Source organism: Pteropus alecto, unplaced genomic scaffold (genome assembly GCF_000325575.1).
Source record: "Pteropus alecto unplaced genomic scaffold, ASM32557v1 scaffold279, whole genome shotgun sequence".
NCBI lineage: Eukaryota > Metazoa > Chordata > Mammalia > Chiroptera > Pteropodidae > Pteropus > Pteropus alecto.
The window spans coordinates 132,418-152,764 of NW_006443262.1; the positions used below are offsets into that span (position 1 = coordinate 132,418).

General features: G+C 37.7%; 1 protein-coding gene and 2 pseudogenes across 1 annotated transcript in view; 1 reads left to right on the forward strand and 2 right to left on the reverse strand.

Annotated features, from left to right (window-relative positions):
- WDR64 (WD repeat domain 64) overlaps window positions 1–20,347 on the reverse strand; it is a 111,015-nt gene that overhangs the window by 26,243 nt on the left and 64,425 nt on the right. The window contains exons 11-18 of the mRNA XM_025041215.1: window positions 17,215–17,363; window positions 14,981–15,104; window positions 12,949–13,121; window positions 8,471–8,647; window positions 4,912–5,042; window positions 2,190–2,291; window positions 1,047–1,116; window positions 103–137 (exon numbers count right to left, since the gene is read on the reverse strand). Of these exons, the coding sequence (XP_024896983.1) occupies window positions 103–137; window positions 1,047–1,116; window positions 2,190–2,291; window positions 4,912–5,042; window positions 8,471–8,647; window positions 12,949–13,121; window positions 14,981–15,104; window positions 17,215–17,363 (961 nt within the window). The remainder of the gene's footprint in view (window positions 1–102; window positions 138–1,046; window positions 1,117–2,189; window positions 2,292–4,911; window positions 5,043–8,470; window positions 8,648–12,948; window positions 13,122–14,980; window positions 15,105–17,214; window positions 17,364–20,347) is intronic.
- LOC112472790 lies at window positions 17,499–17,617 on the forward strand (annotated as a pseudogene).
- On the reverse strand, window positions 18,406–18,524 carry LOC112472791 (annotated as a pseudogene).

Here is a 20,347-nt window from a genome sequence, read left to right on the forward strand (position 1 = left end):
AAAGAATATACATTCATTAAGAGTATTCTATCATGTAACCTCCCTATTGCAAAGGAATTGTTTTATGATAAGGAAGAGAGAGAGGTGATTTCATACTGACCTTTAACCTCACTGTCATGTACACTCTGCTTGCTTCCCTGAATTAAGGGAGAAAAAGAGAAAATATTTTTATGACATTGTAAGGAAATGAGGTATACTGGATCAGTGGAATCTTCGGATAGTTAAATTAATATTTCTAAGTTGATTTTAAAGTTATTTTTGAATTAATTCTTTGACAATTGTGTTGCAGAGATGTTCATGCTCATAAATAGGGTATCTATAACACGATATTTTCCTAGTCATTTGGGTGTAGCCTAATGAAACAATTAAATGCCTAATGTACACCAAGATCTTGGCATTTATTATTTCAAATTCTGTTAACAAACATGCAAGTTAGGCTTATCACTTACTGTTTACTGATGAGGAAACAGACACTCAGAGATTAGGTGCTGTCTCTAAAACTAACCAGATAATATATAGAGTACTTGGTTTCAAGTTCAAGTCTGTCTGACTCTTACCTTTATAAGTTTATTCTTTCCACAAGGCTAGTGGTGTTAGAATAATTTTTGCAGTGAAAACTTCCCTTTAAACAAAATTCTAACTAGAAATGTAATGTGTAAAAATATGTAAAATTGGAACTGAGAACACAGTTTGAAAACCACTGCATTACATGTGTTGTCTTTCCCCCCTGTGAAATGTGCATAATACTTTTTAGCAGAAGAAATAGTCTAAAATTACTTTATTATTTTACAAATGTAAAAGTAACATATGTAATTTGTTTTATTCATGATGATGTATTGATTATTTGCAGAAATGAAAGCCTTCAAAAATAGAGGAAAAGGATGAAAACATTTTAGACATTGTTTTTTGGGATAACAAAAAGTTTTACATTCACGCATACACAAGATTTTTTCACCTTTACCTTCTATCAAAGGAGGGGCTCAAATGCAACAAATCATTATTTTTGAACCAACATTGGGTACATATTCTCCCCGTTTCTTGCTTACCTTGCTACTCTGTGGACCTTTACTAGAATCACATTGGGATGAAGAACATACGGAATCCTGACTTGATCGCCTACAAAAAGAGGGAGGAAGCCCGAAGAGGAAAAGTTAAGATATTCTATCATACTCAAAGAGTGCTCTTCTGTTTTAATTTCAGTTGATGACTTCTTTCATTATCTGTAGATACTGAACTACACACTTATAAAACAAAACACACCTTATATTTTGTGTAACGAATGTTCATCTGTCTGGTATTGGTGGAGTCTGTTGGGGAACCTCAGGAATTAAGATTTATTGCTGCCTGAATCTGAGAAATAAAAATCTGTCCTGTCCTACTGCTAAGGCTAGATTTAATCCCAGAGGCTCTGACACTGGAGTTGTAGGAGTGTGGTGGGGATCCTGAGTAACGTGGCTAACTTTCACTCTACAGTTGCCAGTTCTGGCCAGGTCCTGACTCTGTGGTGCTCTGCTAGAATGAGCTGAAAAGTGGCTTTGGGTTCTGGGGCAAACATATACGGAAACAAGTCCTCAAAATAGTCTTAGAATAAGGAAACTTCAAGTCAAGGGATAGAGAAGGTGTTATAGTCTGTCTCATTGCTGGGTGACCCAAAACTAGCATAGAAGCTTTTGATTTCTCACCAGAGATGTATTTATCATGGCCAATTGACTGAAAATCAGAACTCTCAAGCAAATACAAGGAGAAAAAATACCTTTTCTTAAATATTTAAATAACAATCTCCTGCTCTCTAAGAAATGGATGGAGATTACTCAGTTGTAGTGGATGTCATATGAGACCTGCTGCCATATGATCTTTCTTATTGGCCCTGCAAGTCCTTCCTTCTGCTTCACATCAGTGCTCAGACTTTGATTTTGGCTACAAGTGTGGTCAACTGAGCATTTTCCATCTCAGGGTGCTGTGAGACTGACAAGTAAGGGAAATTAGACCCCAATACAGCAAATTAGATCCCTGGGGACCACCTACCTATAAAAGACAGTGACAGGGAAGAAAGCTGAAACCAAATAGTCTACCCAACTTATTTCTTTGTTTCAGTTATACCTTCCTCAATGCTGGAATGAGGAGAACTCTTTTTGTATTACCCACGTAAGATCCAGACAGTATTTCTTGATCAGTAAGTACTGAGTTACCTTGCACATTCAGGGGTACGAAAGAGGAATAGTATGTCATTAATTCTAAAGCGTTTGGGATCCAAGTCAAGGTCTGCAGTGAAGCAGTCTTCAGGTCTGTACCTGGAAAGAGGCATACATTTACAAATTAGGTAACTTACATTACTTATATATCACATGCAGAGCCGATCAACTCCTAAAATACTGATATCATCAAACATGAAGAGAAAACCAAGAGGTGTAGAGTTTGAACACATCGTCCTTAATAAGGCGCTGTATAACAGCATGATCATTTAGTGTCTTTTAATTCAACTAACTGGTCTCCCTTCCTACTTATAAGTCAGAGAGTGGGCTTATATAACCTCCTGGAGGTTTCATACAGTTTAAAGAATAAAATTCCACTCTTTAAATAAGTGGAGTGGCAAATTTGAATAAAATATGGTTACCGCCATTAAGGAACTTAGAACTGAGTGGAGAAGACAGGCAAGTAATTCAGTGATCACACTACTCTTGTCGCTCGAGCCTTCCATTGACCCAGATTCCGAAGAACCAAACACCTTCCTAGGCAGTTTCCTGGGAGCACAGTGATGATTCCTAATCACCTGCACCGGCCCTTCATGCTTGACACTTAATGACACACTAAACATTCCTTATAGCAAATAGACATTGTACAAGATGTTCCTTTTTTGTTTTGTTTTGTTTAATCACCTTTGCTAATTTAGACTGATGAGTGATGAAGGAACCTCCTGGGGGTGGGGGGTGAACCAAGTTTAAAAGATGAGTCTGTTGAATTCAAACTTTTTAGGTATTTCTGCTCTGCAGATGAGCATATGGTGAAATGGATTATTACTTAGCAAGAAAAAATTTTTATTTTGGACCCAAAAAAGCTTTGCACAAGAAAGAAGAGCTATTTCTCCTGACTGATGAAGGGATCTTAGGCAAAGTTTGAGGCAGAGGTAGAGATGGCCTCTGCTCTGAATATGGTATGGATTAGTAGTCTGCCATGATAGGAATTAGTAGTCCACTGGAGCTAAAACTGACCTACACCATGAATATGGAAACCATCTTTTACTTTAGAAATGTTAAAGCTGGGCCTAAGACTCTAAATTATGTTTTGCAAAACACCCCAGTAATTCTAAATCAATTGTTTTATATAATCATCTTCTTATAAGAAAGGCACTATATATGACCCATTATAGTCAGTCATTTTTCTGTGATTGGAAGTTGAATTTGCGTGCATCCCTTGGCAAAACACCTAGCACTTCAACAAGGAGGATCTTCATCTTTAAATTGGAAATATTCTCAGAGTGGCTTCCCCTGCATTAGGCTGTGTCATCAGGACTATGATCTTTGCTTTCTTTGTCTATCCGATTACCCTTAGTAGTACATCATGCACAAGCTGACATCTACAGTGTGAGAACTATATTAATAAAAGGGTGAGAAATTGTGCAGTATTTATTGGTAAAGGTATCAAATGACAAGTACACAGTCTGTGAGAAAAGCCTCAGGGCAAGGGTTGAAGAGAAGAAACAGAAGGATGACAGGAATTCTGGGAGTAGGGACCAAGATAACATGGGCTGAGGTACAGAGGGAGGGATCTGCAGAAACATCTACTTCAACTAGAGGTTTAAATAAGAATAAATCCAGGGTCCAAACAACAAAGGGGCACATCCTCTCAAAAGTTAGTTAAAAGTAAAGAGTCAGACCTAGATTGGAAAGGGGCATGGAACCAGCCAGGTAGACCAGGCAGACATAAGGCACTGCAACTAGAGAAGCAGAGATTTCTTTGGCATTATTGTCTTTTCCCTTGTCCTCTCCCACTCTCTTCTACCCTTCTTTATACCTCTTCCCTCCTTCAAAATTCTTAGATTTGATATTATTGTTATTCATTCATCAAGGTTCTTGATCACTTTGTACCTCAAAATACAGTATTACAAAACTTTTGACATTGGTATTCACACAAGGCCCTTCCTTTCTAGCTCCACTGCACAACTGTGGAGAGCTTATTATTTGCAATCCATCCATAGCAAATAATACAATGTTACATGATTTCCTTTACAACCAACGGTAAGGACATTTAAGAATGGATGTCAGGGGCAGGGTAACATTTTTGGCCATGGTATGGAGAAAATCTAATTGATTGAGATTTAGAATTGCAAACGCCACGCACTTGTTAGCATTGACCTATAATGAATTGGATGTGTTGGAGTGATGAACGAGAAGAAGACCCTATCTGGAATGCCTCTAACCATTTGACTGAGTAGATGGTGGTGTCACTGGGAATACAGGAAGAGGAGATGTTTGGGGGGAGTGTAGGCCAGGACAAAGGTTTGGGAATGTGAGGCTTTAAGGGTCTTAGTGGCAATCCAGATGAAAATTGCCAGATATATATGTTTGAAGCTCTGGGGAGATTAGAGTTTAAAATTATTATATATTTTAAGTATTTGTTGAAGTTATGAATTTGGACAAGATCACACATGAAGCATGTACTAGAGTGAGAAGAGTAAAAGTCAAAGCACATGAGAATACAAACACTTAAGGCTCACCTTATTCCCATTATTCTGGGATTTAGACACTTAGAACAGAATCTCTTCATGATTATAACCTCCAGGAAACTCATCCTTGACAGTTAGTACCACTTTTATTTATTGCTTTTGTTTGTTTGTTTGCTTATTTAGTATTGAATGTTACTTGGCTCTTCTGCAGTATAACTTATGTTGCTTACGGGGAAGAGGCAACTTACAGTTCTTTGACAGTAGATGTTACAAAATTCCATAAGATGATTGCACCATTTAAGGTTCCAGCAGCTATCAAATTATATCCTTCTACTTGTAATAAATCAATGCAGTTCACTTCTCTACTAACAGCAGTATTCTGAAGAAGGAAGCAGAGTCACTGGCCATAATGAACACAGTATCTAAGCACAGTAAAAATGCTATGTGTGCATTTGTTAGTCTATCATGAACTGAATATAAAATGTCTTATGGTTTTCAAAAAATTTTGTTAAAGTATAGTTGACATACAATATTATATTAGTTTCAGGTGTACAACACAGTGATTTGAAATTTATATACTCTACAATGTAATCACCATAAATCTGAAAATCATGTGTCACTGGGCAAATTATTATGATATATTCCTCTGCTGAACATTATGTTTCCATGACTTACTTATTTTATAAATAGAAGTTTGTACCTCTTATTTACCTTCACCTTTTCCACCCATCCCCCACCCCCCTCTCCTCTGGCAATCATCAGTTTATTCTCTACATACCTTTGTTCTCTACATCTATGAATCTGTTCATGTTCTATTTTGTTCGTTCATTTGTTTTTTTCAGATTCCACATATAAGTGAAATCACATGATATTTGCTTTTCTCTGGCTTATTTCATTTAGCATTTAACATTTCACTCTTTCTGAAATATGTCAGACAGGATTGACCTCTTGGTTCATTCATGTTGTCACAAATGACAAGATTTCATTCTTTTTTTATAGTTGAGTAATATTTCATTATATATATTATATACATTTACATATATTTACATATCAATCTCTCTTCTAAGAATCTATCCCAAAGATAATATTAAAAAATTTGAAATCACATATGCACAGCCTATTTGTTAAAACACGATTTATAATTGGAAAAGGTTGAACACAGCTCAAATATCCACCCACAGGGGACCAGTTGAATAAATTATAGTCTCTCCACACAAATGAATCACCACAGAACTCCCCAAAAGAAGATAGAATATCTGTAAATCCATATTCATAGCCACAATAGCCAAAAGCAACCCAAGTGTCCATTGATGGATAATAAAGTATATATGTACAATGGAATACTATTCAGCCTTTAAAAGGAAAGAAATTTTGACACATGCTGCAACATAAATGAACCTTGAGGATATTATGCTAAGCAAAGACACAAAGGGACAGATACCATATAATTCTGCTTATATGAGGTGTCTAGGGTGGTCAAATTCATACAGAAAAAAAGTCGGATGGTGGTTGCCAGGGGCTGGGGGAGGATAAAAGATTCTTTATTGTTTAGGTATAGAGTTTTGGTTTTGCAAAGTAAAAAGAGTTCTATGAGTGGTGAGGGTTGCCTTCACCACAATGTGAATGTACTTAAGTACCACTGAATTATACACTTAAAAATTGTAAATATGGTAAAATATGTTAGGAGTTTTTTCATCAAAATTTAAAAAAAGATGATATCTATATAATGCTTATAATAATCTCCAGAATGTATTATTAAATAAAATAAGCAAAGAATATAAAAATGTGTATAGCATCCTGCCATTTGTTTAAGAAAGGGTGAGAGGATACAAATAAGGATAAGAATTTAATTTTATTTTTGAAACACAACACCAGAAACATAAATCAAAACTCAAAAACAAAAGGTAAATTATAGGTTAGGGAGGAAATGGTGTAAGAGACAGGAATAAAAGAATAGACTTTGTTTTGTAGATTTAATTTTGGAACTATATAAATGTTTTACATAATAATTAGACAAGATTAAAATTAAAAAAAATAATAAATTAAAAAATAAAAGAAATAAACAGCTGTGTATAGAGTTGTTGGCACAAGAAATTATTTCAAGTAATTTTAAAACAGTAATTTAACTGCATGTTTCAAATGGTATGTATTCTAAGGACAAAAAATTGTAAAGAAAAAATATCTTGAGCTGTTTCAATGATCATATTTCATATTGTTTTTCTGAAACTATAATGTAACAAACTATAATATACTGTAGCACAATACAATATGGTGTAAAAATCTTATATGTTGTATGTTGTATAAATAATAGGACAAAGCAAATAAGTAATTATGTTAATGTGGTTAGGAACAAAATTTTTCTGTGAGAAAAATATATAATAAAATTGGTAAAAGTCATGTTATCTTAAATTTGAATGGGAATATCAATTTGATTAACAATATATTTTCTCTTAAATTGTTTTCCTTGCTCTGTTCATTGTAAAGTTCTAAAAACAAGGATCAGACTAGTGGCTATGGGCATCTCTAAAACTCAGATTGTAGTTTTGTAACACTATTTCCTACTAAAAAGAACTAGCATTTCTTGGAGAAATGGTGGATTCTAAATCTTGAACAAGAAATGTACAAGGCGAGTCTGAAAGGTATTCAGAACTACTGGAGTCATAGCAAAAACCTCTGGAGCCTGAGAAGGGTCCAGCTAGGTTGAGAAGGAATAATATGAACATCAATCAATAATAATAACGAATACAATTCGCTGAAACATATAAAGAATATTTAAATTGTGAGTTTATAATTATACTAAAGAAATTAGTAAAATTCACTGACCACCTTAGGAGAATGTTAAGAAACCTATTCCTTATTTTGAAAACTGATAAATATAGGAAAAGAATCAGCTATTTTGATTGTCTATATAAACTGTACCTCAGTGTAACCAAATAGTTGATAAAAGTTTTCTTTAAAGACATATTCCAGCTAATAAATGAGTCATAATGGTAGAATGGCAATTTTGAATGAAATAATAGACCTACGTAGTGATCGCCAACGGCTATGATATCCCAAAACGATAACCAGTCATTAAGTGAATCTCGATGGAAGTATATGGCACCATGTACTATGGTGACTTCCAGCTACTATGGAGCCTTATTAAAACAAACAAAAAAATCAAAGCTGCATGCAATTAAGCCATCAGATATTACTACCAGATTAAAAGAAGCAGAGAAAAACTTCTTAAGTTACACTACAAACGTGCAATCAGCAAAATCCAAAAAATGGGAAAGTGTGGCACCAGCTGTCCAGAATCTTCAATAAATAAATTAGAAGGCAAAAAAGAGGGATGGAAAGATATCTATAGATTTAAAAAGGATTTAAGAAATTTATCAACCAAATGCAACAAATGGACCTTGTTTGGATTCTGATTGAAACAAGCAAACTGTAAAAAAAATAATATGAGTAAATTTGGAAAATTTAAACAGAGTGAATATGTAATTATTACTAATAACTTCTTATAAATTATTTTAGAAAATATTTGAGAAAATAATGGTATCATCATTTTTCGAGTTATTCTTTAGAGATTCATACCAAAATATTTGGGAATAAAATGACTAAATATATGGCATTTGCTTCAAAATAATCTATTGTCGGTGTTTGTGGGAAAGTAGTTCAAATAAAAAGGAATAAGTTTGGCCATGCGTAGGTAATTTATGAAGCTAAGTGATAGGACATTGAAGTTCATTGTATTATTTTTTCTACTTTTACATATGTTTGTAATGTTCCATAATAAAAAGGAAAAAATCAAGAAATAAAACTTACATTAACATGTTGAGGAACGTTTTTCTCAACTATCAACTTGACATCTGGGAAAGGAAGAGCCACGGGCCTATCTTTAGTGGATGTCTTCAGGTGCACAATATGATTCCTGTCTTGTAGGACAGGCACGACATCAGGCAGCTCCCATATCACCATGAGATAAATATCATCTTCCTTACCCTTTGATGGAAATCCAATTGATGAAAAACTCAATTAACTATTTTATTTTGAGCTACCGTAAAGATATAGAGTAATATAGAACATTGAACATACAAGCGGAGCAATGGGGTTTGAAGTTTGGGGGGAAAAGAGTTATTATGAAGCTTGTTTCCCTCTGGGCTGAATAAAAGCCTGGGGACCAGGGTGGGAAAAAGTCCTAGGGTGAGATTTGGACATGGTGGTTCATCTGCAAATATGCTTAAACCCCGAGAGATGCGTGAGTGGACAGGGCAATGCTTGGCATGGTATATATGCCTAGTGTCCCTTGCCTCCATGTAGTTGAGGAGTAGCTGAACAGGTGGACTAAGTTTTCTGTACTTTTGAAATCAGGAAATTATAAAAAGAATAGAGAGCAGAAAGGCTTACTGCTGGTGCCTCCACAGGGGACTGCTAAATTTCTAGCCCTCAGGGACAACATAGCTGTATATCTCACCCTCTTAGGACAGTCACCTCCTGCATTTTTTTGGTAACCAAACCTCCATGGGCAGAAAAAGAAATGTCACTAGGGGTACCTAGCATCTACACAGATGAAGAAAAAAAAACATGCATAACAGAGCCCAGACTAACCAGAACTTCCAGGAAGTATGATAACTTGAGCAAACTGAAGAATGCTTAAGAAAGTTTGAAACAAATAAAAAATAAAACCAAACCATAATCTTCAAATTTAAGAATTTGTTGATGAGCTGAAAGAAATTACTTCCGGTTTGAGACTTGAACTAGTATCCTAGAAGTAGAGAAAGTCTTTCAAAATAGTCAGAAAAACTTTTTAGTTTTACTTCTTTTTAGAAGTAGAAAACGTAAGGGAAAATATAAGACATTTGGAGGATAGATTCCGAAGACCCAATATGGAAATAGCATGTATTTCTGAATTGGAAAAAGAAACAGAGGCAGAAGAGACACTTAATAAACAAATAATAAATTAAAAATTCCCTGAGCTGGAAAAAATATGCAGATTGAAAAGTCTCCTGCAAAATTGATGAGAAAAGATGTACACAGGAGCACAGACTTCAAACTTCGAGGGAAAGATAACATCTTCTAAGTTTGCAGAGAGAGAGAGTTATTTACAAAGAAAAAAAGAGTCAGACCAACATTGAACTGTTCATTGGCAACAATGTCACTTCAGGATTGTGAAGTGACACACAGACTTCTGAACAAAAAGTCCTATAACTCAAGAATGCCAAAATATTTTCCAAGAGTTGGTTGGTACCAATTTACACCAACACTAGCCGTGTATGAGCACTCCTTTGTTCCATAGCGTTAAAACAGTATTATCAGACTTATTTCTTTAAACCAATCTATTGAGTATATTATATCTATCATAATTCTAATTTCTCTGATTACTAATGAGGTTTAGCAACTTTTCATGTGTTTATCGGCCATCTAGGTGTTCTGTTTTATGAAGTGCCTATCTTGTTTCATTTTCTATTGAACTATTTACCTTATTTATTATTGAGGACTTTGGATACTAATCCATTGGTTATTATGTGTCAAAAATATCTCCTTTAACTCTACTCTTGCCTTTTTACTCTCATTACGGTAATTTTTGATGAAGAAAAGTTATTAGTTTAGTATAATCAAATATATCCACTTGTTCCTTTATAATCTGTGATTTTTGAGTCTTATTTAAGATATTTCTTTCTCCTGAGTTCATAAAGACAATCTCCTATATTAACTGTAAAACCCATATTATTTTGTCTTTCAATTAATATCTTGAAGTAATTAATACAGCAGAAATAGATAAATGGGAGACCAAAATTTAGAGGCTTTTTTTAATACGGATGTCTAGTTGCTCCAAAACTATTTATAGGAAATTATATTCTTGCCACACAAACCTGCTATGTCACTCCTGCCGTGTGCTTTTGTTTTGTCACTCTAATTACTTCTTTATGCTCAAACCTTGCTGTTTTGTTTCCTTGTGCACTTAGAATTATTAAGACTCTGGTCTGAGATAAAGGTGCCTCCGTCCAGATTGGAGATGTTTGTTTCTGTCAGGTGGAGGATGGAACTACCACCTAAAACTGAGTCATAGTTAGATTCCCTTGACCACCTAGACACTGACAATCTAGTTTGCAAATGCACGTGAGACCTATCTGTAGTCACAGTTTCTCAGGGACACGGTTTTGTATCATTTCGTTTTGTTTTCCTACTCTTCTTCCTTCTTTCCTCCTTGGCTCAGCGTGAGGGCAGCCTTTCCTGCATGCCACCAGGAGGCTGGCTTCTTTCTTTCTGGTTCACCTTTACCTTGAGAGTGAAACTTTTGGGTACTGCATACCGTGGACAGGGCATTAAACACCTTGCCTTGGTCAAAACATGGGCCTTGATTTCTTTGGCCCTTCTGATCTGCTGAGTCTCCAAAATTGAACCCCGTGGTGTTTTGGAAAAGGACGAAAGTCGTAGTGGTGTTTTGGTTCCTAATTTATCTCTCTCATTCTCCACTTTCACTAAAGTTTGGTTATGCTGTTTACTTGCTATATTGTCAGCTCTTTAACACTAGTTAAGAGATTTAGAAAATGTTCTATCAAGAACTTTCCATTGTTTTCAGTGGAAGATTGGTGTAATCTGGTTCATTAATACCTTATTTTCCATAGAATCCTAGGGTTTGAAAAAATACCTAGCATACGTGGAGTGCACAAAATGTTTCTTGAATTGTGCTGAATTTAATTGGAAATCAGTGAAAAGAGAAATCTTCCCTGACTCCTATCGTAGGCTGGGCACCACCCACCACCATAAATTCGTGTAGCTCTTTGTTCAATCGTAACACTTGTAATAGGTGCGTCAATATCAGTCCTTCTTATTAAATTGTAAGTTTCATGGTGAAAAGGAAGATATATTTCTGTTTCATGGTAAACGTTTGGTAAATGCTCTTTAAAAAATGAGTGAATGAGAGTATTCTAGAAAATAAGTATGGAAATCAAACCACATTTTATTTTAAATAGGCAAATAATAATAGTAAGTAATAAGTAAATAATAAGAGGTTGCTACTAATATATACTAATAAGTAAGTGTGTTTTCAACATTATCCCCATTGTAAAGCTCCCCCCCGACCAACATTAATTAAAATTCCCTATAATACCCATATATTTCCTATTGTATACCTCACAAGAGGTTTCTTATATTTCTTTATTCTTTTAATCTTTAATAAGCACCTACTTTGGGCAGAACAAGAATACAAATATGAATGAAAGGTTTTCAGTCCTCATCAAATTCAATCAGTAGATTTCAGAGACATGGAGAACCAGAACAATCACAGAGAAAAGTGCTACAGTAGAAGTAAGAACAGTTTTGATGTGGGGACAGCACCATGCCGCTCTTGGCAGTCATTAAGAAAAGAGCGTTTGTAACAACAGACAGTATCTGTTAGGAAGGGCATCTCAATGGCCAATTGCACTAACCTAAACAAGAGAAATCCAAACACTATGATTTAGAGGGTATTATCAAGCAATTCCTTTCTACAGTGCCCTTTGGGATTGCTCAGATAACACGGAAGAGTTTATTGAATCAGGGAAGGTTTTCATTCATTTTTCTCCAGCAGCAGGGCCATCGGTCATCTTCATCAGTGCTGGTACATCATGATCACTACTGTAACCTGAGGCTTTTTTTCTGAGCTTAGCTTTCGAAATGGGAATAATAACTATATATTTCAAAAGGATGATAATAATAATAATAATAATAATAATAATAATTAAGGAATTTATTACAGGAGGCACAAGTTATACATAGGTATCTGTGGTACAAGGTAGCAGAAATAGTCACTCAGTGGCCAGGATAAATGATCTAGCCTTCATTTTAAATATAAAGAAGGCATTAGCATTCTTAGGTGGCAGTAGACACACATGAGAAATATAAATTAGCCTACCTCAAACCTTCCAACACAGCCTGAGCAAACTGCATCATTAACGTTAAAGTAAACATAGCAATTTTGCTGACAAACTGAAAAAGTGACCTGAGTGTCCCTGAATGCGTTAAAGGTCACAAGGGACAGAGAGGAGTCATTGTTCCTTGGGGAGAGCTCTGCCAGTGAACTAGCCCCCGTGAAGGTATGACAGTGTCGAGGTGGCACCTGTGTGCAAACTTAACCTTTCTGATGCCCACTCTCGAGGACCTGTGGGTGGATGCTGCGCTGAGCAGCTCTTCCTTTCTGCTCTTTGCTTGGACCTGTGCTAACAAGGACTGTCATACTAAGGTTGGGGACGAACACCATGGATGCAGCTGGCTGCCTGAGAAGAGCAGGCGCAGTCAAATATAAGAAAGGGGCTGCAAACCTGGATCATTTTGATCCTCCCGTTGCGCTCCAAGGCCAGGACCAAGTGCTGGTGCTTCTGCGCCTTCAGGAAAATCAGGCGTTTCAGCCAGTGCTCCTCCTCCTTCCAGTCCTTGCCCTCCGGCAGCACCTTCATCTCCTGGCCGCTGCCAAAGTCCCAGATTTTCACTGTTCCTGAGCACACAGGGGAAAGACTTGGTCCGTGAAAATAATTTTTAGAGAGCTTGGCTTTTATCTCAGACAAAATTGATCTAATGGAAAGCTTCCTCCCAACGATTTATCCTATATTTATTTCCTCCTGACATGTGAGTCTCCCTAGCCTTGCGGTGCATGAAATAGATTTCTTTGTGCCTTGCTTTGTCACAGGCTGATTAAAAACTCAACAGGACAGGACAACGTCTTGAAATTTGGAACAGTGTTCTCTGAAACTCTCAGAGTCTCCTGTTAGAGATTTCTGTCTTAAGTGAATCTTTTTTGCTTTTATTCTCCCATTGCCTTCCTGTTTGCTAAATACTCCCCAATACCTTTCTGTCCGTATATCTAATATCATGTCACAATTATCATTAGTAGTGAAAGATCATTGCAATAATGTCACAGTTCTGAAGGTGCTGTCGTCATGTTTTAGGACTTTAGTTCTCATTGAATAATAAAAGTTTTAAGAGAATCCCAGCAGATAGAAAACTATCAAGTTCTAAAGTGTTGGTCACATGGGAAGGGAATATAAAAGGAGTGTTGAGCTTCTTTTTACATTTGAAATCATAATTGCTTTTTAGTTTACTTCCTTCATTTAATTTAGGGGATCTTGATGAGGGGGCCGGGGGCGGTGATAATCAGTGCTGTTAAATGCCTATTTCTAGGTTAATACTCAGTGTAAAGAATTGTCTTCCAACATGGGTTTTTATGGTGCTCGCCTCAAGGTTAGATCCAGTGGACTGCCCCTCACAGCACTTCACCTCTCCTCCCTTAACTGTCAATATTTAAAAGAACTCTAGACTCTAGCACTAACAAAATAAGACGTTACTGGCCTGCATGCAAATAGTACCATCTCAGTCATATTGAACTGCTTACTGCTTATGTCTGCTGATGGTTGTGTACATTGCTCAGAATTTCTAATGCGACTAATTTTCACACGTTTGCAGGGTGTGCTTCTTGAGCAGCGGGACCGCTTTCTTAAGAACTGTCTTACAGGAAGAGCAGCTGCATTTATTCACACTCCATCAACTCAGCAGTCACGATTTTATTTTATGTGTATTATCTGCTCACACTTGTAAAAATTAGACTTTTATATCAGGATGTCCACTAAATCCATCAATTGGTTTACAAGCCAGAATTTATTTGGTAAGTATGTCCCTAGAATAAATGTCTTCTGCGTGTTGCATGCAGTCGGTCTAGGTAAAGCAGTTCTTTCCTGGGAGTTCGGAACAAGATGAGGTGGAAAGGGAGGCAGGCTGCAGCTCCCTTGTTCCTGGAAGTTCCATGTGGTGCTCCACAGCCTGAGGAATATCAAACAGCACAGCACGACCTGAGCCTGACATCCTCTCAGGTGTGCATGGCACAGGCCCCAACAAGCTTACACATAGGAGCAGGTCCAATGGAGAATTCTAAGTGTTATGTGATAAGGTTGGTGGATATTTTATCTCTCTCCCCCAAATCTACTGTCAATAAAAATATTATCAGCAAACACTGAAAACATAATGTCTACCTCTTAGCTGATGGTACCCCAAAGTAGGACAGGATGAGTCAGTGCAACACAGATAAGTCCCGCCAAAGATGGAAGGAGACCATATATGTGAAAGATTTTGCAAATTGTAAAGCAACTTTGTAAGTATAATGTAAGGTATTGACTATTTTGAACATAAGTATCAGGACATTAATACCCGTTTAGAGAAGAATTTGTTACTCTTTAGTCAGGCGCTGCAACCTCCCTGGCATGGTTACATATTCCAGCCTGATTCCTGCTCTCCCAGTCACTCAGACAATGAGCTCCTAGAACAAACTCTCAGAGCACTAAAGCAGGGAAGCCATATTCTCACCATTATATGCTCCTGTGGCAAAAAGAAATCCGCTTTCATCAATAGCTGCAGAAGTTAGTTCCACATTGAAGCCATGAGGGTCTAAAATCTGGTATATTTGGAGGCCAGTCTCAAGTTCCCAAACCTGTAGGTAAGAACAACAAAAAAATCAAATAATCCATATACCCTTTGGTTCTCATCAAAATTTCATAATATTCAAAACAGCTTCATAACTGGTACTATGCACAGCTAACGCCTTTCCCAACATTCTTCCCTGAGTTTGATTTGACCACAGAAAGTTCTAAGATGCATTGGTACCTGATAGTGAGTGACTGTGCTACCTTGGAGTGTGTCTGCTGTGTGTGTAGGTGGCTGAGACAGGCAGTGACTCTATTCCAAGAAGTCCCTGGCTATAGAGGAATTAGTTAATTGCTACTGTAAGCACAAAGCAAAATAGAAATGTAACAGTTATGAATTCAGCAAAAAACAAATTGGATTTTTTTCCTCCGGACACTCATCCACATTAGCTGGGGCCTCTGGACAGAATCTGTGATTAACAGCATGGAATATGAGAGAACCTTGAAGAAGGAGCTCATTGACCTTTCTGAGGAGTGTTCTGATTAGGGAGATGGGTCCAGCTCCAGAAAGAAGAGTGGGGAGAGAGGGAGAAGGGAGAGGGGGAGAGATCAGAGAAGGCCGCCTGTGTAATCAGGCTGGGTGGAATAGAAAATCCAGAAACATGTCAAGACTCATCATTATCTCCCTTTGGAAACACAGTAGAGACTTTAGTTCTGCACCCCCACTCCCTTGCCCCCAGTTTGAATCTCTCCTTCTTTATGTTCACAGGTAAATTAGACTGCCACTGAGTAATAAAGTGGAAGTGGCAAGACAGCATGAATTTGGTTGCCTTCAAGTTATGTGGGAATGGGGGAAGCTTAAGCAAAGGGCCAGAAGTGGGAAGGTGCATTACTCCTCCAGGGAGCTGAAAGAAAGTTGGGATGAAAGAGGGATAGTGGGAGGAGCTGATGAAAGAGTCTGGAGGCCAGGTAAGAAATGGCCTCCTTCCACTGGGAAATGATAGAGATGGTCCAGAGGCCATGCTCTGAACCTTCTGTGTGCCTCTCGGTATAGACAGAGTCCTTACAGGAGAAAGAGGAATGTGTGTCACTGCATGAACAAGCTTCAGAGGTCACCTGGCCTGATTTAACCATCCTTCTTCAACCAATCGGATATGGAGGCTCGCCTAGGTGTCGTCCTCCCTCTCTCACCACAAGGAAGACTTTATCCCCTTAAGAGGTCGTATTGCATGAAAGCAGGACAGGTTTGTTTTAATTTCCCTCTACGTATTCTGTAGGCATTACCAGAAATAGTGATAACTGACCGAACTCAAGAGATTTTGGCCTGAGAAATCTCTAGCAGATATGCAGAGAAGGTCAAAGATTGAGAGGGGATGTGAAGGGTTTCCAGAGGTATGCTCTCTACTTCTCTATGTCTCCTTTGGGAGGGCATGCATGACATAAAAGGATAAACACTTGAAGCAAGCGGCCATCACGGCTAGATGACTGTAGTGGTTGCAATTAGATGCCATTAGGACGGCCAGGCACCCTGGCCTCTAGGGCACACCGTAATGGCAGTGCCAGAGGAATGCAGAGGAAAGGACATGGGTATTCACTTCAGACAAACCTTGGTTTGTATCCCATTCCTGATGGTTACTAGTTATATGATCTGAAGCAAGTTGCTTCATCTCTCTGAGTCCTAGTTTGCTAACTGTTGAAATGAAACTCCATCTGTCCACAGACCAATTGTGAGGATTAAATAGGATCATGGATTTAAGGCACTTGGCACATATCCTACATATCCTACACTTATATCAGGGTTACCGAAAACATCTATCAATTTCTTTTCCTTCCTTCTTAACATACCCTCTTCTCATAGCGTAGTTAAAAAAAATACGTGTATATGTATGTATATGACTAGTTCTTACTCCTTGATATAGTTTCTTTAAAATTCCTATTTTGATAGTAACAACAATAGCCCTTTTTTATTTAGTTGAGGATGTGACTTAATACTGAGCAGTCTGAGCTGGCTTTAAATACTTGTTTTCCATGTGTTTGTGAAAGCTTAAAAATAGCTCGAATGTAGGGTCTCATCATCTGTGCCATTAAATTTACTTAATCACTCAAAGACTTACCAGTAAGAAGAGAAAATTCTATCTGTTTCACCTCTTTCTTCCTGAAGAGTCAATATGTACTTACCTTAATTATGGATTCGGAACAGATTGTAAGTACTTGGTGAAAATATTTGTTGTAAAGCATGACATTGATTTCTCGTTCATGAGTGTGAGGAACCTGTTTTGTATCCTGTATCATCTTAGTCAATGGATACATGTCAATAACACTAGATCCTGGAACAGAAATAAGAATCTCATAAATACCCAATATTAGAAGTTTTGAATCACAAAAGATTTTACTTAACCAGTTGTGTTTGGAAACAGCCAATCAGTGAGATTAGTAATATCAATGCCTAAAAACTCTAATGAGTCTACGGCCATGCTACCCTGAACATGCCCGATCTCATATGATCTCGGACTCTAAACAGGGTCAGGCCTGGTTAGTACTTGGATGGGAGATCGCCTAGGAAGACCAGGTGCTGTAGGTGTAAAATATATATATATATAAAAAGGATTGTGAGCTGACAAGGTCCTTGCAATCTGTGAGGTCAACCAAAGATTGCCTCGCCTAAAAAAAAAATAAATAAGAAAAAAACTCTAATGAGATGAAAATATATTAATTTACTTGAAAACAATTTGGATAAATAAAGCAAATGTGATTCACCCAGAGAAAAGCGTTCATTTTAGGCTTTATTAATTTTCAAGTGCATTGGGATTTCACTGATATCCTCTTTTCGGTAATCCCTATTTTCTAATTTTCTATCATCTACTTTCCCCCTTTTTAGAGGGCCTACTGCACATACCCCCACCTGCTGTAGAGTAATAATAGAGATGTCAGCTTTTTACTGAAGGTGAGCTGCCATTTAGTGATTGGAGTTTATTGTTAGAGAGCTCTTTTCAACCAACAGGTGATAAAGCACATTGTAAATGTGGTCTTATTAAATGTAACCAATGAGAATGATTGAAAGCCAGTGCTTGCAACGTTAACATTAAATAAGATTATTTTCCAAATCATCCTAGTGAGGTAGATGAAGAGCAGGTATTTCTACTTGCATTCTTCTGAGAATGTTTGGTTTGATTTTACAGTAATAGCGTAATCTGCAAGTATGATTGAACTCACAAAATCAACTACGTGTCCTGGTTAAGTTTAACATCTGGAAATTTATGTATGTATGTCTATATGTATGTATTTATTTTTAGGTGAGGCAACCCTTGGTTGACCTCACAGACTGCAAGGACCTTACCAGCTTACAATCCCTTATTTTTTTATTTTTTACGCCTACAGCACCTGGTCTTCCTAAGTCGTCTCCTATCCAAGTACTAACCAGGCCCGACCCTGCTTAGCTTCCGAGATCAGACGGGATTGGGCTTGTTCAGGGTGGCATGGCTGTAGATAACATCTGGAAATTTAAATAAGAATCCCAGAGCATCCCGTAGCACAAACGAAAATGAAACCTCTTCTCTATTTTTGATGTGGATTTTTTCCCCTTTGCATTGAGTTTCTTAAGTCTCTTCTTCAAAGAAATTTAAACTTTAGGCAAACTTTTAGCTGAAGTTATTAAGTACTTTCTTAAGGTGTTTAATTTTTAGGTTAAATTTATTCAAATGTAAAGAAGAACTGTTAGGCTCTTCTGGGATTACTTTTCAATTCAAATATCTCAATATGGAACCATGAGAAATGTGGTAACTAGCCAATCAAATAACACTTGAAACTTCTTGGTAAACCCTTTAACATTATATTGACTGCGACTAACTTTACTCAGAACCGAAATCAACAACTCTAGATATGCTTACAAACAGATGATTACCCTCTGCATTTTTTTGCTCACTATATGGAAACAGTGCAGTGCCAAGAAAGAATGTGGGTTCAGGGGTCAGAAGCTTTGGGATTGAATCCCAGCTCGGAGTTTCAACCTTCAGTTCTTCTACTAGTCAGTTCAACTGTTCGATATTCAGTTTCATTATTTACAAAATAGGATAAATAATAATTCCTACCTCACGTGGTGATTGTGAAGATCAAATGAAATGAAATACATGAAAGCATTTTGTAAAAGAACTGCACACGGGGGAGAAAAAAATGGCGTAGGTGACAGAGGCTCTGTTCATCCCTCTTGTGACCAAATCAAAGTTGTGAGAGAAACAAGGAGCAAACAGCAAGAAAAGTCACCTGGGATCTAGATGAATAAGCCCGACAACTAGGGAGAGAAATAAGCAACAGGAAGAGGTAAGAGAGGGAGAGGTCGTGAGGCTGCCAGGTCCCAAGTGGCTGACTGGGACAGAGGCTGTCGCAGCTGCAGACACCTCTTAAAGGGGCCACGTCAGCAAGTGGACTTTCATGGTGATGGACATGGACCTGGACCTGCTTGCTCTGAGCACCAGTGCCAGGTTGGCTGCGCAGGGGCACCAGGGACTTACAGGGGTCACTGAGTTGTCAGAGGGAGGGCCAGAGGATAGGGTCACTCCCCAGCAGAAGTGCCGGCAGTATCTATTGTTCCTCTGTTGAGCCCCCTCCCCCTCCCAGTGTGTAGATGCAGAACTGCCATAGCTGAGACATCATCAAACTGGATAACAGAGGTCACTTCGCCCAGAGGATTCCCTGAAACTCTGCCTCCCCCAACTCACGGCCCCACCCAAGCCACACCCAGATGTGTCCTTGGTGAGTAAGGTCCTCCTTGCTGAGCAGCACCTAGACTCACACTGGAGACAACTGTTCTCAGTTTCTGGTGTGGCCTTTTGAGGCAACTATAAGCACAGCATCTGTGGATTGCTTGCTGAATCTTAACAGGTGGCCCTGGAGGGGCACAGACTGGGACTAAACTTGGCTTGCAGCTGAACCCCTCTCAGGACTGTGCCACTGGACACCTACTATACAAAGCCATACTAATAACACCGAGAGACTTAGGATCTTTGATTAGTACATAGAAACAGACACGGAAAGGCAGCCAAAAAGGGAAGTCAAAGAAGCAAAAGCCATAGAACAGAACAGAACATAGATCAGAGAAAAATGTAACAGAGTCATCTAACAGATGCAGAGTTCAAAACACTGGTTATGAAGATGCTCAATGAACTTAGGGGAAGTGTAGATAAATTCAGTGAGAACTTTAACATAACAGAAAAAATACATAAAAATGGAAATTATAAAAGGGAATGAAGAACACATTATCTGAGATGAAGAGTATATTAGAGGGAATCAACAGAGTGGATAACGAAGAGGATTG